General features: G+C 51.7%; 1 protein-coding gene across 4 annotated transcripts; it reads left to right on the top strand.

The window, feature by feature from the left end:
* Nucleotides 1–5,086: 5,086 nt before the first annotated feature.
* Nucleotides 5,087–13,507, top strand: RDH16 (retinol dehydrogenase 16). 4 transcript variants are annotated; one of them, XM_045463797.1, is made up of 6 exons: nucleotides 5,087–5,376; nucleotides 9,058–9,213; nucleotides 10,374–10,632; nucleotides 11,915–12,078; nucleotides 12,628–12,864; nucleotides 13,237–13,507. In XM_045463797.1, the coding sequence occupies exons 1-5, from the start codon at nucleotides 5,220–5,222 to the stop codon at nucleotides 12,843–12,845; spliced, it is 954 nt and encodes a 317-aa protein (XP_045319753.1). In that variant the 5' UTR covers nucleotides 5,087–5,219; the 3' UTR covers nucleotides 12,846–12,864; nucleotides 13,237–13,507. The 4 variants fall into 4 exon arrangements, with proteins under 4 accessions (XP_045319753.1, XP_045319751.1, XP_045319752.1 ...); XM_045463795.1 differs by lacking the exon at nucleotides 5,087–5,376 and adding an exon at nucleotides 6,260–6,423 and having other exon boundaries at nucleotides 8,879–9,213; XM_045463796.1 differs by lacking the exon at nucleotides 5,087–5,376 and adding an exon at nucleotides 7,140–7,327 and having other exon boundaries at nucleotides 8,879–9,213.
* The last annotated feature ends 265 nt before the right edge of the window (nucleotides 13,508–13,772 follow it).

Here is a 13,772-nt window from a genome sequence, read left to right as displayed (position 1 = left end):
GGGGCTCGAACTCACAAACTGTGAGATCATGACCTGAGCCGAAGTCGGTCACTCAACCGACTGAGCCACCCAGGCGCCCCTAATTTTGCAATTTTCTTAAAGCCTTCTATAGAAAAACTGTTTCTCTATTCATAACACTTCTGACACCAAATATGTAGGGGTTTTTCTCCAATACCAATTAGTTTTCCAACTCCCAGACACCCTGTAACCGTGGGTGTCCTAAAATTGATCAATTCTGGCACCAACCTGAAGTTGGTGTCAGACTCCACAGGTTTAAGGGCTCAGTCCCACAGGATTGTTCTCACTTTAGATGCCAGTCACAAACATGACTCTGTCCAACATGGTTACAAAGTCCCCATAATCCCCCCACTTCTGTGTCAATAATTTGCTGGCATGGCTCACAAAACTCAGGGAAACATTTACTTTGTTTACTGGTTTATTATAAAGGATACAAATGCACAGCCAGATAAGGAGTATATAGTGTGAGGTCGGGAAGGGTCCTGAGCTTTGTTCCCATGGAGTTGGGTACACTGGCCTCCTGGCATGTGGATATATTCACCGACCCAGAAGCTCTCTGAACCTCACAGTTTTGGAATTTTTATGCCTGCTTCAACATAAAGGCATGATCTATTATAAATTATAACTCTAGTCTCTGACTTCTTCCCAGAGGACAGGAGGTGAGGTTGGGCATTCCAGGCATCTAGGCAAGGCTTGGTCTTTCTGGGAGTCAGTCCCCATCCTGAAACTATCTGGGAAATTCCAAGGGATTTAAGAGCTCAGGAATTAGGGGCAGAGACCAAGTATACATTTCTTATCATGTCACACTTCTACTCACACATCAGACCGCCCCTAGACCAAGAAATCCGTCATGATGAGCTATGACAATGTAAAATGTGGTTTACTTTGATTTTTCAGAGAGTTCTATTTTCTCTCTCTTTTGGATCTCAGTTTCTATCCTCTGGATATCGTTTTTTAATAGAGAGCCTTCTGAAAATTCTCACTTCCTTCTCCATACCTTTGACCCATGCAGGTGGAGGCTCTACTAGATCAAGCACCCTCCAGGAAGACCTAGTTCTCATCTCTGTTCTTTCTCTCTACACATTCTGACTCATGGCCATTTCCATTCCTCTCAAGACTGCACTCGAGTGGCTCATGTCTCCTGGGTCTCCGAATCTTTGACCCCAGGATCTTTTCCCTCCCGTATGGAGACATCACCCTCCACCTGCTCCCCGGCCCCCCTTCCCCCACATCACTGAATGTGTATGTGCAGCAGGAGGAAATGATGGGGTGCCTTCTGGCAGAGGCACAGAGGGAAAGCTGCTCCCTCAGGAAGAAATAAGTGACAGCTCTGCAGTTTTCATGTGGCTGTTTTTCTTTGGAGGGAGGAGGTGTGCAGCTGGAGAGAGAGAGATTGGAAGGAAGGGAAAGACAGAGGGGGCAGGACCCAGGCTTCTTGCCAACCTGAGCAGGAGGGGAGCAGCACACAGCTTTGCTCCAAGTAACAGGAACAGCAGCCGCAAAACAATTCCTGGAAATTTGCTCTTTCTCCTTCCTACCACCTCCCCAACTTTTTTTTCCAAAAAATGTAGACAAGATATTGTAATCAACAATCAGAAAGGAAGGAAGGTACCAGGGAGGAGTTATTGGAGGCACAGATAAAAGCAGGCAGCTTCCCAGGGTCAGGTGGGGGCCAAGGGCTTGTGCCTGGACCCTGGAAGGAGGGCTGGGCAGGCCGTCTGGCCTGTGTGGCCGAGGACCCTACTTTGTGTGTTGAGGGCGGATGGATTGCGGGCTGGTTTAGGCTGAGGAGTTTGGCAACGACTGTACTTCCGCTCCCAGCCTAGCTGCCAGCAGGTCACTGAGTACAGAAGCCAAGCCCAGCCACAGAGGTCATTTGGCCCTCCTGCCACAGCTTCCCCCTGCCAGGGAGACAGCCTTATCTGCCCAACAGCACCAGCCTGGTCCCTGGGCATCCCAAAGAAGGATGTGGTCCAGCGACCCTGTCCTTGGCTCTGCTCAGCTCTTTCCTGCTTACTCGCTCTTCACTGAGGCCCAGTGGAGCTAACGCTACTTCGGGGACCAGACCTGACTTTGACACCGTGTTCTGTTACTTAGTAGCTGTGTGACTTTGCACAAGTCACTTTACCTTTCTGAGTCTTAGTTTCCTCATATGTAAAGTGAGGTGACTGATGCTTCCTTCAGGGGTTATTGTATGGGACATACGAGATACGTAAAGTGCTTGGCATAAGCATGTTCCTTTCCCACTCTTTGGGGATGAGGAAGGAGAGATCCCTTCTTGGGGAATTACGTTGAGATACCTCTGCCCGGTCCCACCACTATGAGCCGTTTTTCTCTCAGTTGGATCGACACCAGCTTCCTCTTTCATTTAGTTGTCTGGTGTTCTGTTTCTCACGTGAAAGGTCAAGAATATTCCCAATGCCACTATGAATTACCACAAAAGCGATATAGCAACAAGTTAGCATTTGTGATTGACATGTACTGTTTGATCCTCATTAAGTTGTTACACTGTCATAGGCAAGGCTTCTATCATGTCGTGAGGCACGGAGAGGTTAAACAACTAGCCTGTGTCACACTGTAAGTCCTTATTATAGGGATTCTTGACCTAGATTCCTGGCACCTAATGCCTTTAGGTGGTCTGCGAACTGCCTGAAAAGCATATTCAAAATCCTGTATGTTGTGTTAAGTCATTTTTATGGGGCTTAGAGTCTTCCTTAGATTCTCACAAGGATCCACAATGTCCAAAAGGTTAAAACTGACAGCCCTCAAAGCGCCTCTTGTGGATAAAAAAAGTTGTAGAAGCACAGCATACACTTGGGTGGAGGTGACTCAGCCTTTGGAATTCTGGGAAATTTCTTGAGTGAGAGCAAAGTCCCCTTTGTGGAGGCGGAGAGAAGCATGGGATGACCTGGGGAGGGGTTGAGAAATGGGAGGTGAAATGTCTTTGCTGTCACAAGATGAAGGACAACTGTTTCCTCCCTATGATTTCCCAAGAGAATGTATGTGGAGGTGTGCAAGGTTAGTGCCAGGAAGAGGAGGCTCTGAGGGACCGACAGACACTGGAAGGTCCCCAGGGAAACTGGCACCACCCAGCAGCCTCCCAGCATGCCTTCACTCTTCCCCACCCTGTAATTTCCTATCCATCTCCTGGCTTTTGTCCCTCCCTCGGAACTCTCCCCCCTCCACTTCCTGATCCCTAGCACCTCCCCCAGGGTCTCCGTAGATGTGCTGACACTCCTTGTTGATCCCAGATTTAGTCAGTTTCTCCTAACTTTTGTTGAGCGCGTAACCTGGGCTGGACGGCAATGCCCCTTGACTTCTCCAGCGTTTCCGGAGGCCTTGACTTCCTAAGGATTCTTAGACTCCCCGAGAGTTGAAATGGAAAGGACTCACAAGATCATCCTGAACCTCCTCCCTCATTAAGAGGGGAGGAAGGGAGGCTTTGGGGAATCTCACGGCAGGACAGTGTGAGAAATGCAGGTGAAAATGGAGAGGGAAGTGGGATGCTGGAGGGTCATCTACTTTCTCTTGTGTTCATCTTGTAGGACGCCAGGTGCTGCCAGGTACTAGAAGACTAAAACTAGTGAGACTCAGTCCCTGCCCCCGAGGGGCTGCAGCCTTCAAGGCTCTAGTGTTCAGCACATGGGCGACCCATACTGCTTCAATCAGATGAAATCATTGCTTCAGGCTTTACCTGGAGTTTCTGGATTTCTACCATTTCTCTACCCCTCCCCCCCAAACAATGCTTATCCAGCCATTCTGTGGCCTCTTGGGGAGAGATGTTCAAGAGGAATGGTGTTTGGGACCACATCCAGATTGTCTTTCCAGAGTGTCAGGGAGCTGTGCACCGGTTAGGTCTCTGATTTCTGCCAGTGCTTCCTGAAGGGCACAACCACAGAAAATTATTGAAGGGCTCTGCCTAGGGCCACAACTCAATGGTCCTGCCACAATGGCAGGAGAGCCTCAAGGGCGAAGAGGTCCAGTGTAAGCCGACCTCAATATCCCTTGAACTTTGCATGACCCCCTCCCTCCCAGGCTTCTTTTCTGGGGAAGGAGCTTGGTACATTTCAGTGGATGTAAGCAGGGACTAGAGCCCAATCCTGTCAGAGGCCACCGGGGTGCCCTGAGAAAGCCACCCCATCGCCAGCTGTGTCCACTCTTCTTTTATGATGTGACGTCATCTGCCTCATCCTGAAGCCCCTCCATGGACAGCTATTCCGTCCAGTCTCCAGTCCTATCTTGAGTCTGCTGAGGGGGCAGCTCCCGCCTCCTCCCCACCATCATTGGGATACAACTGAATGGATACTTTTGCAGTTATGGGGCTTACAGCCCTCCCTGCTTGCGTGAGGTTTTAGGTCCCTGAGCAAGCCAGTCTTTTCTGCCTTCCGAGTCTGTGCCTGAAATTCTGGATGTGGGAGGGGCAGAGGGCAATGCAGGCAGGCACCCGGGGCCTGCTGAAAGGGTAGCAGCTGTGAGCCCCGCTTTGCTGAAGTGCTTCCTTTCAACGCTCCCAGCAACTGGGAACAGTCTCTCTCCTGCGTGTGCCCACCTTCATTCCCTTCTCCCCCATCTTTGCCTCCGATATCAGACACCCCTTTAGTCTCCTGAACACCTTTCTGCCCCTTCCCTACTAAAGGGAGGGGACCTTATACTCTCTGCCTTCTCCTTCCAACCCCTCGAGAGGCTGACAGTGACTTAGATTCCTGAGGAATGAATTCTGTGTCCTCAGCCAGATGATGAAACCCAGGCCCAGAGAGCATGTTGAATGCAAATGTGTCTTGAATCAAAGTGTAGCTTCCCATTAAGAACCCTCCTGAGCTTGGGAATGTCAAGGCCCAGCATGCTGGCAGAACAATGAAACAGCTCTAAACCTGGGACCCAGTGCAGAGTGGCCCATGTCACCCCATGTGTAGTCACATGGACACAGAGAGCAGAGGGCAGGGAAAGGGTGAGGGAGCCCTGCTGACAACAAGCTATCTTTCTGGGCAGGATTTGGGATTTTCAAGGGCATATGTCAGCACTTACAAAAGTAGCCCAAAGAGCAGACAGGTTGAGGATAGGAAAAAATGTTCCGGAAAGACAGGGAAATTAAAGACTTCATGCCAGAGAGCCTGGAGGCCAGACTGCCTATACAGCCATCCTGACTGAGGAGGCCAGACCCTTTTCTGATCATAGCCTGTCTGCCTGCTCCCTGCAAAGCCATGTGGCTGTACCTGGCGGCCCTCGTGGGCCTGTACTACCTCCTGCGCTGGTACCGGGAGAGGCAGGTGGTGAGCGACCTCCGAGACAAGTACGTCTTCATCACGGGCTGTGACTCGGGCTTCGGGAACCTGCTGGCCAGGCAGCTGGACCTGCGAGGCTTGAGGGGCAGAGCAGCTGAGAGACCAGACGTCAGACAGGCTGGAGACGGTGATCCTGGACATCACCAAGACAGAGAGCATCTCTGCGGCCACCGAGTGGGTGAAGGAGCGTGTGGGTGACAGAGGTACTGCCCAGATTCCTGTTTGTGCCTCTTTGTTGCTTCTCTCTGTGCAAGGGAAGATTCCCAGGATGTCTTCCAGAACTTGAAGTCATACTAGCTTTCTTCGCCTCACCCAGCTTATCAGAAGAGGGTCTTCCTTCTCCACTGCCCCCTACCTTGAGACCTTGGAGCTCTGGAGTTTTGGGGAGAGTGTGCCCTGATGAAGATGTGCCCTCCCCGAATTCCTCCTCTCTCAGCAGAGGTTCTGGATTTCTTTTTTTTTTTTTTTTTAAGAATTTTTTAAATGTTTATTCATTCTTTGAGAGACAGAGCATGAGTGGGGGAGGGGCAGAGAGACAGGGAGACACAGAATTCGAAGCAGGCTCCAGGCTCTGAGCTGTCAGCACAGAGCCCGACGCGGGGCTCAAACTCACAAACCGTGAGATCATGACCTGAGCCAAAGTTGGACGCCCGACCGACTGAGTCACCCAGGCGCCCCGGTTCTGGATTTCTTGATGCTGAGTGACTAGGAAGACTCACTTTCTGGAGGAGGAGTTGAGACAGGGGACCCAGCCTGAATGCTTGCTTTGGTGACTGGGGGCATTGCTGGAGCCGGGTCCTGTTCTCAGCACTTTAACAACACCTCATGGTATTCTATAAAATTGTTTCCTGCATTTTATTCATCATATTCAATATAAATGATGTCTTGGCAAACTTTTTTGTTGTGTTTTGTCCCGGAGCCTTGTGACGTCCTTGCCCCTCTGCCTGTCTGCCTTGCAGGAGGGAGCTCTCCTACTTTGGGGTGAAGGTGGCTGTGATTGAGCCTGGTTTCTTCAACACTGGAGTAACCAACTCTGAGAAGATTTCTAGGGCCATGCAGGAAGCATGGGATCAGGCCAGCCCAGAGGTCAAGGAGATCTATGGGGAGAAGTTCCTGGCATCTGGTGAGTGAGCTGTGGACTTGGGGGGAAGGGAGACAAACCCTTGTGGGGCAGCCTGAGCCCATCCCAGCTCCTCCTACAGACTGGGTCAGGCCTCCAGGCTCTGACTCAGCCCACACAGTGGGGACATTTAACTCCATCCCCATGGTCCCGTGTGGCCACCTGCTGACCTCAGGAAGAGCCAGGCTTGTTAGACCTAGGGGCCACGCTTTCCTCTAATGCCCTCATTATTTGGGGAGGAATCTGAAGCCAGAGAGGGAAGACATGCATGGATTCCTGACAAGCTGGCATTAGCCAGCTGGTTTTCAGGTGCTCACATTTCTAGTGTTTGTAGAGACCTCAGTTTCTGCGGAGCACATATTCCCAGGAATAGAGCCAGAGGGGGCGTAGTGTGGAGAGTGTTCCTGTGGGAAGGAGTGGGGACACACTCCGATGACATCCCTGCGTCAGATCCTCACAGTGAAGGCACGGATGTGTCTCTGCATTTTGGCGTTCCCACTCCAGATAGTGGAAGCCGCCTACCTGTAGGCCTGGAAACAAGTTGCACAATTGGTACCTACTCCCTGTCCTTTCCAGCTCCCTTTTCCATCACCTATGGCTCCCCTCTTCAGAAGATCCACACCCGGTGGAGAAGAGGGAATGGGTGGGAAGGATGCGCCCACGGGAAGGCGGTCTCGCTGAGTTTCGGCAGGGCACCACCAGGGGGCGCGCGCCTCCGCTCCAGCGCGCGCTCGGTTACAGGTGCTGTCTGGGGAATCTGGCAGAGTTGCCCCTCTTGGGGGCGTGCGTGAGGATCTCAGCGTCTGGACGTCCTGTGCAGGATCTCAGCGCAGGGATCCGCAGCAGTGAGTCTCCATCTCCCTGGCGCCCCGGCGGGGTTTCTCGTTCTGGGCCCCACAGCTCCCAGGTAAGTGAGTGGCACCCCAGCCTCTTTCTCTTACTATCCTCCCTGAACTTCCTGTGATTTCAGAGAAATGAACTCCGAAGCTCCTGGCACCGCTGACAGGCGGTCACGTTGTTTTGAGGATTTACGAGAGTGAAGCAGCAGGTGCTGAGGGCTGGGAGGTGTCTCTGCCACGTGGCCCCTTGAAAGTTGATGGTTGAAGGGATCTGTGGTTACTGAGAAAAAAATCTCCAATTCCTTACAAGTAAAGAAACACGGCCTCATCCCTTAATGGGGTTTGGACATACGTGTCTCTTTGGGTCGCTGAGAGTTTCCAGGGCTCCTTCCTTCCTCCTTGCCTTCTTCTCCACTGCCCTTGAGGAAGCCCTTGTTAGGAGGGTCCTGGCAGTGACCCCCAGGAAGCAGAAACAGGTGAGGCTCTGCAGGACCAGGCCTTGCCAGGCTGCCACCGCTTCCCGCCTTAAGAGAGAAATGCTTTCAGGACTACAGTCACCTCTCTGCACATAACAGTTTCAACTAAAGGCTTAATCTGTACCCCTTTCTGTCCTTTTCACCTGCTGGGGGATACTTCTGCAGTTATGGGGCTTACAGCCCTCCCTGCTTGCGTGAGGTTTTAGGTCCCTGTGCAAGCCAGTCTTTTCTGCCTTCCGAGTCTGTGCCTGAAATTCTGGATGTGGGAGGGGCAGAGGGCAATGCAGGCAGGCACCCGGGGCCTGCTGAAAGGGTAGCAGCTGTGAGCCCCGCTTTGCTGAAGTGCTTCCTTTCAACGCTCCCAGCAACTGGAAACAGTCTCTCTCCTGCGTGTGCCCACCTTCATTCCCTTCACCCCCATCTTTGCCTCCGATATCAGACACCCCTTTAGTCTCCTGAACACCTTTCTGCCCCAGAGAAATACTGTATCTGGAGGGAATCTATTCCTTAAACATTTTGCCTTCTCCGATCTCAGTGAGAGTGACAATGACTTAGTCTTCTCAGAAATGAATTCTGAATTCTTATCTGGCTCAGATAAGGAAACCCTGGTTCATAGCATAAGCTGGCAGCCAAGGTCACACAGCTGGTTGGTAGCAAACCTGGGTGTTGAAACCACATGCGTCTCAATTCGCAATGTATATATCTTCTTCGTAAGAATCTCCAGTAGGTCAGGGAGACCAGAGGTACAGCCTCGAACAGGAACAAAGTAAGAAGACAGTCCTGAACCATGAGATTTAGGACATAGGGGATTCCAGTGTGTGTGTGGGGGGGGGGGGGTGTATGAGGGAGTAGGTGGGCAGAGGAAAATGGGAGGAGTGGAAGGACCAGGAGAAGGTGACTGAGAAAAGTATCCTCATGTCAAAGGATTCTTTGTGAAATCCAATGGCATCTAGTAGAAACAGCATTAGTGTACCGAAGAGCATGCCAGTTGAGGCCGGAATCAAGAGTACTCACTAAAGGCAGTGACCAGGAAGAACTTGAGGACTCCATGTCAGACAGCCTGGCGGCTGGCCCGCTACTCACACCTTGTGTGTTCCTAAGTCATCCTGTCTGAACACCGGCTACACTCTTGTTTCTTTTCAGCCTGTGTGTTCCCCACAAAGCCATGTGGCTGTACCTGGCGGCCCTCGTGGGCCTGTACTACCTCCTGCGCTGGTACCGGGAGAGGCAGGTGGTGAGCGACCTCCGAGACAAGTACGTCTTCATCACGGGCTGTGACTCGGGCTTCGGGAACCTGCTGGCCAGGCAGCTGGACCTGCGAGGCTTGAGGGTGCTGGCCGCGTGTCTGACGGAGAAGGGGGCAGAGCAGCTGAGAGACCAGACGTCAGACAGGCTGGAGACGGTGATCCTGGACGTCACCAAGACAGAGAGCATCTCTGCGGCCACCGAGTGGGTGAAGGAGCGTGTGGGTGACAGAGGTACTGCCCAGATTCCTGTTTGTGCCTCTTTGTTGCTTCTCTCTGTGCAAGGGAGACCTCTCTTCTGCTAACTGGGAAGATTCCCAGGATGTTTTGATTTTCGAAGCCTCAAGCTTTGGAGTTTCCTGAGCAGAAGGCCTGAGTGCCTGAGTCTGAGCCCAGGGTTAAATAAGCTCAGCCTGAGTTTAGGGCCAATAGTCTGAGGAGGTGTTGGGACACTGAGGCTTGCTATGGGGCAGCGTGGGGCTGAGCCAGGCTAGACCCAGGCTCCTGATCTCAGCAGACACACATTTTCTTGTTGGTTCCTTCCCACCGGGCCGTCTGCAGGGCTTTAAGATCAGCCCCACTTAACTTATGAGGACACTGAGGCTTATGAGGGAGCTGAAGGGACTTTTGGTCAAATGTGGGTGAGGGGTCCTATTCTTCCCCCTCTATTATGCTGCCTGCCCTTTTCGGGAAAGAAGACATCATTGATGTCTTTTTTGTGATTAAAAACGTAAAACATGCTCCTTGTATACAACATAGAAGATGATAAAGATAAAAGGAGATTTTCCAAATGTCAGTTTCCGGAGTCAGTTACATAGTTATATATCCTATGATCAGCATTTTCATTGTCAAATCCTTTTTTTTTTCTTTTTTAAAAATACTTTTTAATGGTTTGTGTGTGTGTGTGTGTGTGTGTGTGTGTTTTAGAAAGAGAATGAGAACATGAGCCGGTGGGGGAGGGACAGAGAGAGAACCCCAAGCAGGCTCCACACTGTCAGCACAGAGCCCGATGCGGGGCTCGATCTCACAAATCGTGAGATGATGACCTCAGCTGAAATCAAGAGTCAGACGCTTAACTGACTGAGCCATCCGGGTGCACCTGGGCACACTCTTAACGAAGATGGGCTTATTGCCCCTGGTATGCCAGGCACTGAGGAGCAGCAAGTTGAGAAGGAACATCCCTGCGGTCCAATAGCTCAGTGTGCGTGCAAACGCTGATGTCCCGTAGTCACTTCATTCTCACTTCCTCTCTCGCACCCTTTTCCTTTATACATGTAGATGTTGTTGATGTGGTAAAAAAAAAAAAAAAAAAAAGTGGATTGGAAGGTGACTTGGAACCACAGTCGTGTCTCACTCAGGCACACGGTGTTGCTCTCTCCCTACCCTGTAACCAGGACTCTGGGGCCTGGTGAATAATGCTGGCATCTCCATTCCCTTGGCACCCAATGAGTGGCTGACCAAGCAGGACTTCATGAAGATACTCGACGTGAACTTGTTGGGGTTGATAGAGGTGACCCTGAGCCTGCTGCCCCTAGTGAGGAAGGCGAGGGGCCGCGTGGTCAACATCTCCAGCATCATGGGCCGGGTGTCCCTTCTGGGTGGGAGCTACTGCATCTCCAAGTATGGCGTCGAGGCCTTCTCCGACTCCCTCAGGTATTGGACTGGGACAGAGCCCATCCTTTCAGTCTTCCTGCTTCTGTGCTTCTGGGGGAGATTTTCCAGGGGGTTCAATCACTCACAACCTCAAAGGCTCTTCCTTCCAGATGCCTCTGTCTTGCTTCATGCTAGGAATTCATTGGGAAGCACCTTCCCATGTTCTGGGCATTGGGATGGGCCCCAGGCCTATACAGTTGGTTTCACCTATGGTTGCCCTGGAGGAGGGCCCACGGTTGGGAAATGCTTGAGGCAGAATTGGACCTGAGATCATTTGGCTCCAGAGCTCATGTCCATAATTCCTATAATATTCAGCTTCAGGGGGCCCTCGACATGGAGGTCCAGCATTTGACTCAGTTCAACAAGATGCTTCTCGGCATTTCTGTGAGTGCACAACAAATGTGTCTGAGGACAACAAGACAAGGTCCCTGACCTAAAATGTCTGACAGCTGAGAAAGGGACAAGAGAGACACAAATGCTGTGACCATCTATCACGATGGTTGTGACTAACTTAGCTAGCTGTGGTGGTGGTGGTGGCCAGTGGAACAAGGGGAGAGTCTTAGAGAATGACCTGAGCTGAGGATTGAAGAAATGAACTTGGAAACCTGGCAAAGTAGGGTCAGAAGGCCTCCTGTATGAGGGAACGACTTGAGCCCAAGCCCAGGGTGAATAATGCTGTGGGGTCCTCTAGGCTAGTGGACAAGGCCTGGTCAGGCAGAGGGGATGCTGGGCAGGTGGGCTCAAGGAGACACGGGGGCCCCGGACAGGCTGCAAACCTTCTTGCTGTTGGCAGCAGGACCCCGTGGAAGGGATTTACTCAGGGGAGCAACGTGGTCCAATCAGCCTCTGGAGAACCCACTGGCCACAGGGCAGAGGTTGGCTCTGGGTGTCAGGGATCTGAGATGTAGGCAGAGATGTTCCTCAGAGGACAGAAGGCAGACGAGGGAGCAGGGTACAGGAGGTAAAATGGGCAAAGTCTGGAGATAGATTGGATGTGAAGGGAAATAGGAAGAGATGGCATGTAAGTGGTGCTTCACAGCAGAAGAGGTAGGATGTGAGCTAGCCAGCACGCGTGTGGACAGTACTGGAAAACATGTGCACACTTTATGCAGAGACTATACATCATCATTATTTTCTCCCCCTGGATGCTGCTCTTGGAGCCTGTCCAAGCTTTTGAGTTTATCGCACCCCAGTCCCAAGTTAGGTGTATATCGGGTTTGTTTGTTGTGTTTTGTCCCCGAGCCTTCTGACGTCCTTGCCCCTCTGCCTGTCTGCCTTGCAGGAGGGAGCTCTCCTACTTTGGGGTGAAGGTGGCTGTGATTGAGCCTGGTTTCTTCAACACTGGAGTAACCAACTCTGAGAAGATTTCTAGGGCCATTCAGGAAGCATGGGATCAGGCCAGCCCAGAGGTCAAGGAGATCTATGGGGAGAAGTTCCTGGCGTCTGGTGAGTGAGCTGTGGACTTGGGGGGAAGGGAGACAAACCCTTGTGGGGCAGCCTGAGCCCATCCCAGCTCCTCCTACAGACTGGGTCAGGCCTCCAGGCTCTGACTCAGCCCACACAGTGGGGACATTTAACTCCATCCCCATGGTCCCGTGTGGCCACCTGCTGACCTCAGGAAGAGCCAGGCTTGTTAGACCTAGGGGCCACGCTTTCCTCTAATGCCCTCATTATTTGGGGAGGAAACTGAAGCCAGAGAGGGAAGACATGCATGGATTCCTGACAAGCTGGCATTAGCCAGCTGGTTTTCAGGTGCTTACATTTCTAGTGTTTGTAGAGACCTCAGTTTCTGAGGAGCACATATTCCCAGGAATAGAGCCAGAGGGGGCATAGTGTGGAGAGTGTTCCTGTGGTAGGAGTCGGGACACACTCCAATGAAATCCACGGATTCAACCTGGAGATGAGTGGGGAGAGGTGGGATGCTTTTAGAAACTTCTCTCAAGTTGATCCCAAAGCAAGATTAAAACGTGATGATATGTTGTTCCCTTTGGACAGTCAAGAAATCAGCGAAAAAGTTGAAGTCAACATGTTGCAACAATCTGTACTTGGTGACAAACTGCGTGGAACATGCCCTAACAGCCTGCCACCCCCGCACTCGATACTCGTCTGGCTGGGATGCCAAGCTCCTCTACCTCCCCATGAGTTACATGCCTACCTTACTGGTGGATGCCATGATCTACTGGATGTCTCAAAGACCCATCAAGGCTCTGTAACCCCAGACTGGGGTGCATGGTAGGAGGGAGTTGGGTACTGTGTGAGGGCGGGAATCCCTCAGGGGGAGGGAAATACAGTGGAGGGGGCGGGGTTCTTGTGTCACCAGGGACACCCATCTCAACTTCCTCCTCGCCTCCTCCCCAGACTTCCCTGGACATTAGCACTCTAGGAATATTAGGAGGAAAGTCACAAGTTTTGTGATTGAGGAACAGGGACCCAATAGCACACAACCATACCCTGTTCCTTGAATGACCTCTCAAGGCTTGGAGTCTTTTGGCCCTCCTGCCACTTGAGGAATCCATTCTTGGCAGCGTGTTAGCAGGGAGGGGCTCAGCCCCCACCTGCTCTGCTTCCGTCCCCGTACTCAAGGTGTGCCTTGCTTCTTTCCAGTGTCCCCCTCCTACAGGATGGACATGGCCTGGGGGAGTTAATGCCCCTTTCCACTGAAGATACCTCTGACAGGGATGGAGATGTGGATGGCAACCACCAGCCTGACCCATCAACCTGAGGTGCCAATTCACAGACCCTGGCTGAAAGGACATGTCTGTAATTGGAATCATGACAGAGGATACAGAAACAAACCAGTTGTTGAGTTGTCTTGAAACCTTGATGTCCGTTGATTATTTTTGCCTTAAAATAAAAATTGATAAGTTTACCTAGATCCAGTGATTGGAACTGTGGCCTTGGGGAGTGGTGGGATATGAATCCATAAGAGAAGGAGTCAGGTGCCTTCATGGAGATCATGGGGGTGGGATTTTAAGAGGGGAGTTGGATCACTCTTCTTTCCAAAGAAGTGGGGTGGGAGGCTAATGTTTCTTTTCCAGGATTTTTCAAGTAACACGGTGTCACAGGAAGACCCAAGGATGGATAGACAAAGAGAAGTTGCTGAGGCACTGGCAGACTCCAGTCCCTTTCCTGGGGACATC

Source organism: Leopardus geoffroyi, chromosome B4 (assembly GCF_018350155.1).
Source record: "Leopardus geoffroyi isolate Oge1 chromosome B4, O.geoffroyi_Oge1_pat1.0, whole genome shotgun sequence".
Classification (NCBI taxonomy): domain Eukaryota; kingdom Metazoa; phylum Chordata; class Mammalia; order Carnivora; family Felidae; genus Leopardus; species Leopardus geoffroyi.
The sequence above is the reverse complement of the archived record's forward strand: the minus strand, read 5'-3'. Positions and strand labels throughout refer to the sequence as shown.

What these genes read in the sequence shown, in the direction of transcription:
- RDH16 (XM_045463795.1), top strand. Translation starts at nt 6,365, where the DNA reads ATGGGATCAGGCCAGCCCAGAGGTCAAGGAGATCTATGGGGAGAAGTT. An exon ending in GGAGAAGTTCCTGGCATCTG is followed by an intron (nt 6,424 to 8,878) that starts GTGAGTGAGCTG and finishes GTTTCTTTTCAG; the next exon opens with CCTGTGTGTTCCCCACAAAG. An exon ending in GCCTTCTCCGACTCCCTCAG is followed by an intron (nt 10,633 to 11,914) that starts GTATTGGACTGG and finishes TCTGCCTTGCAG; the next exon opens with GAGGGAGCTCTCCTACTTTG.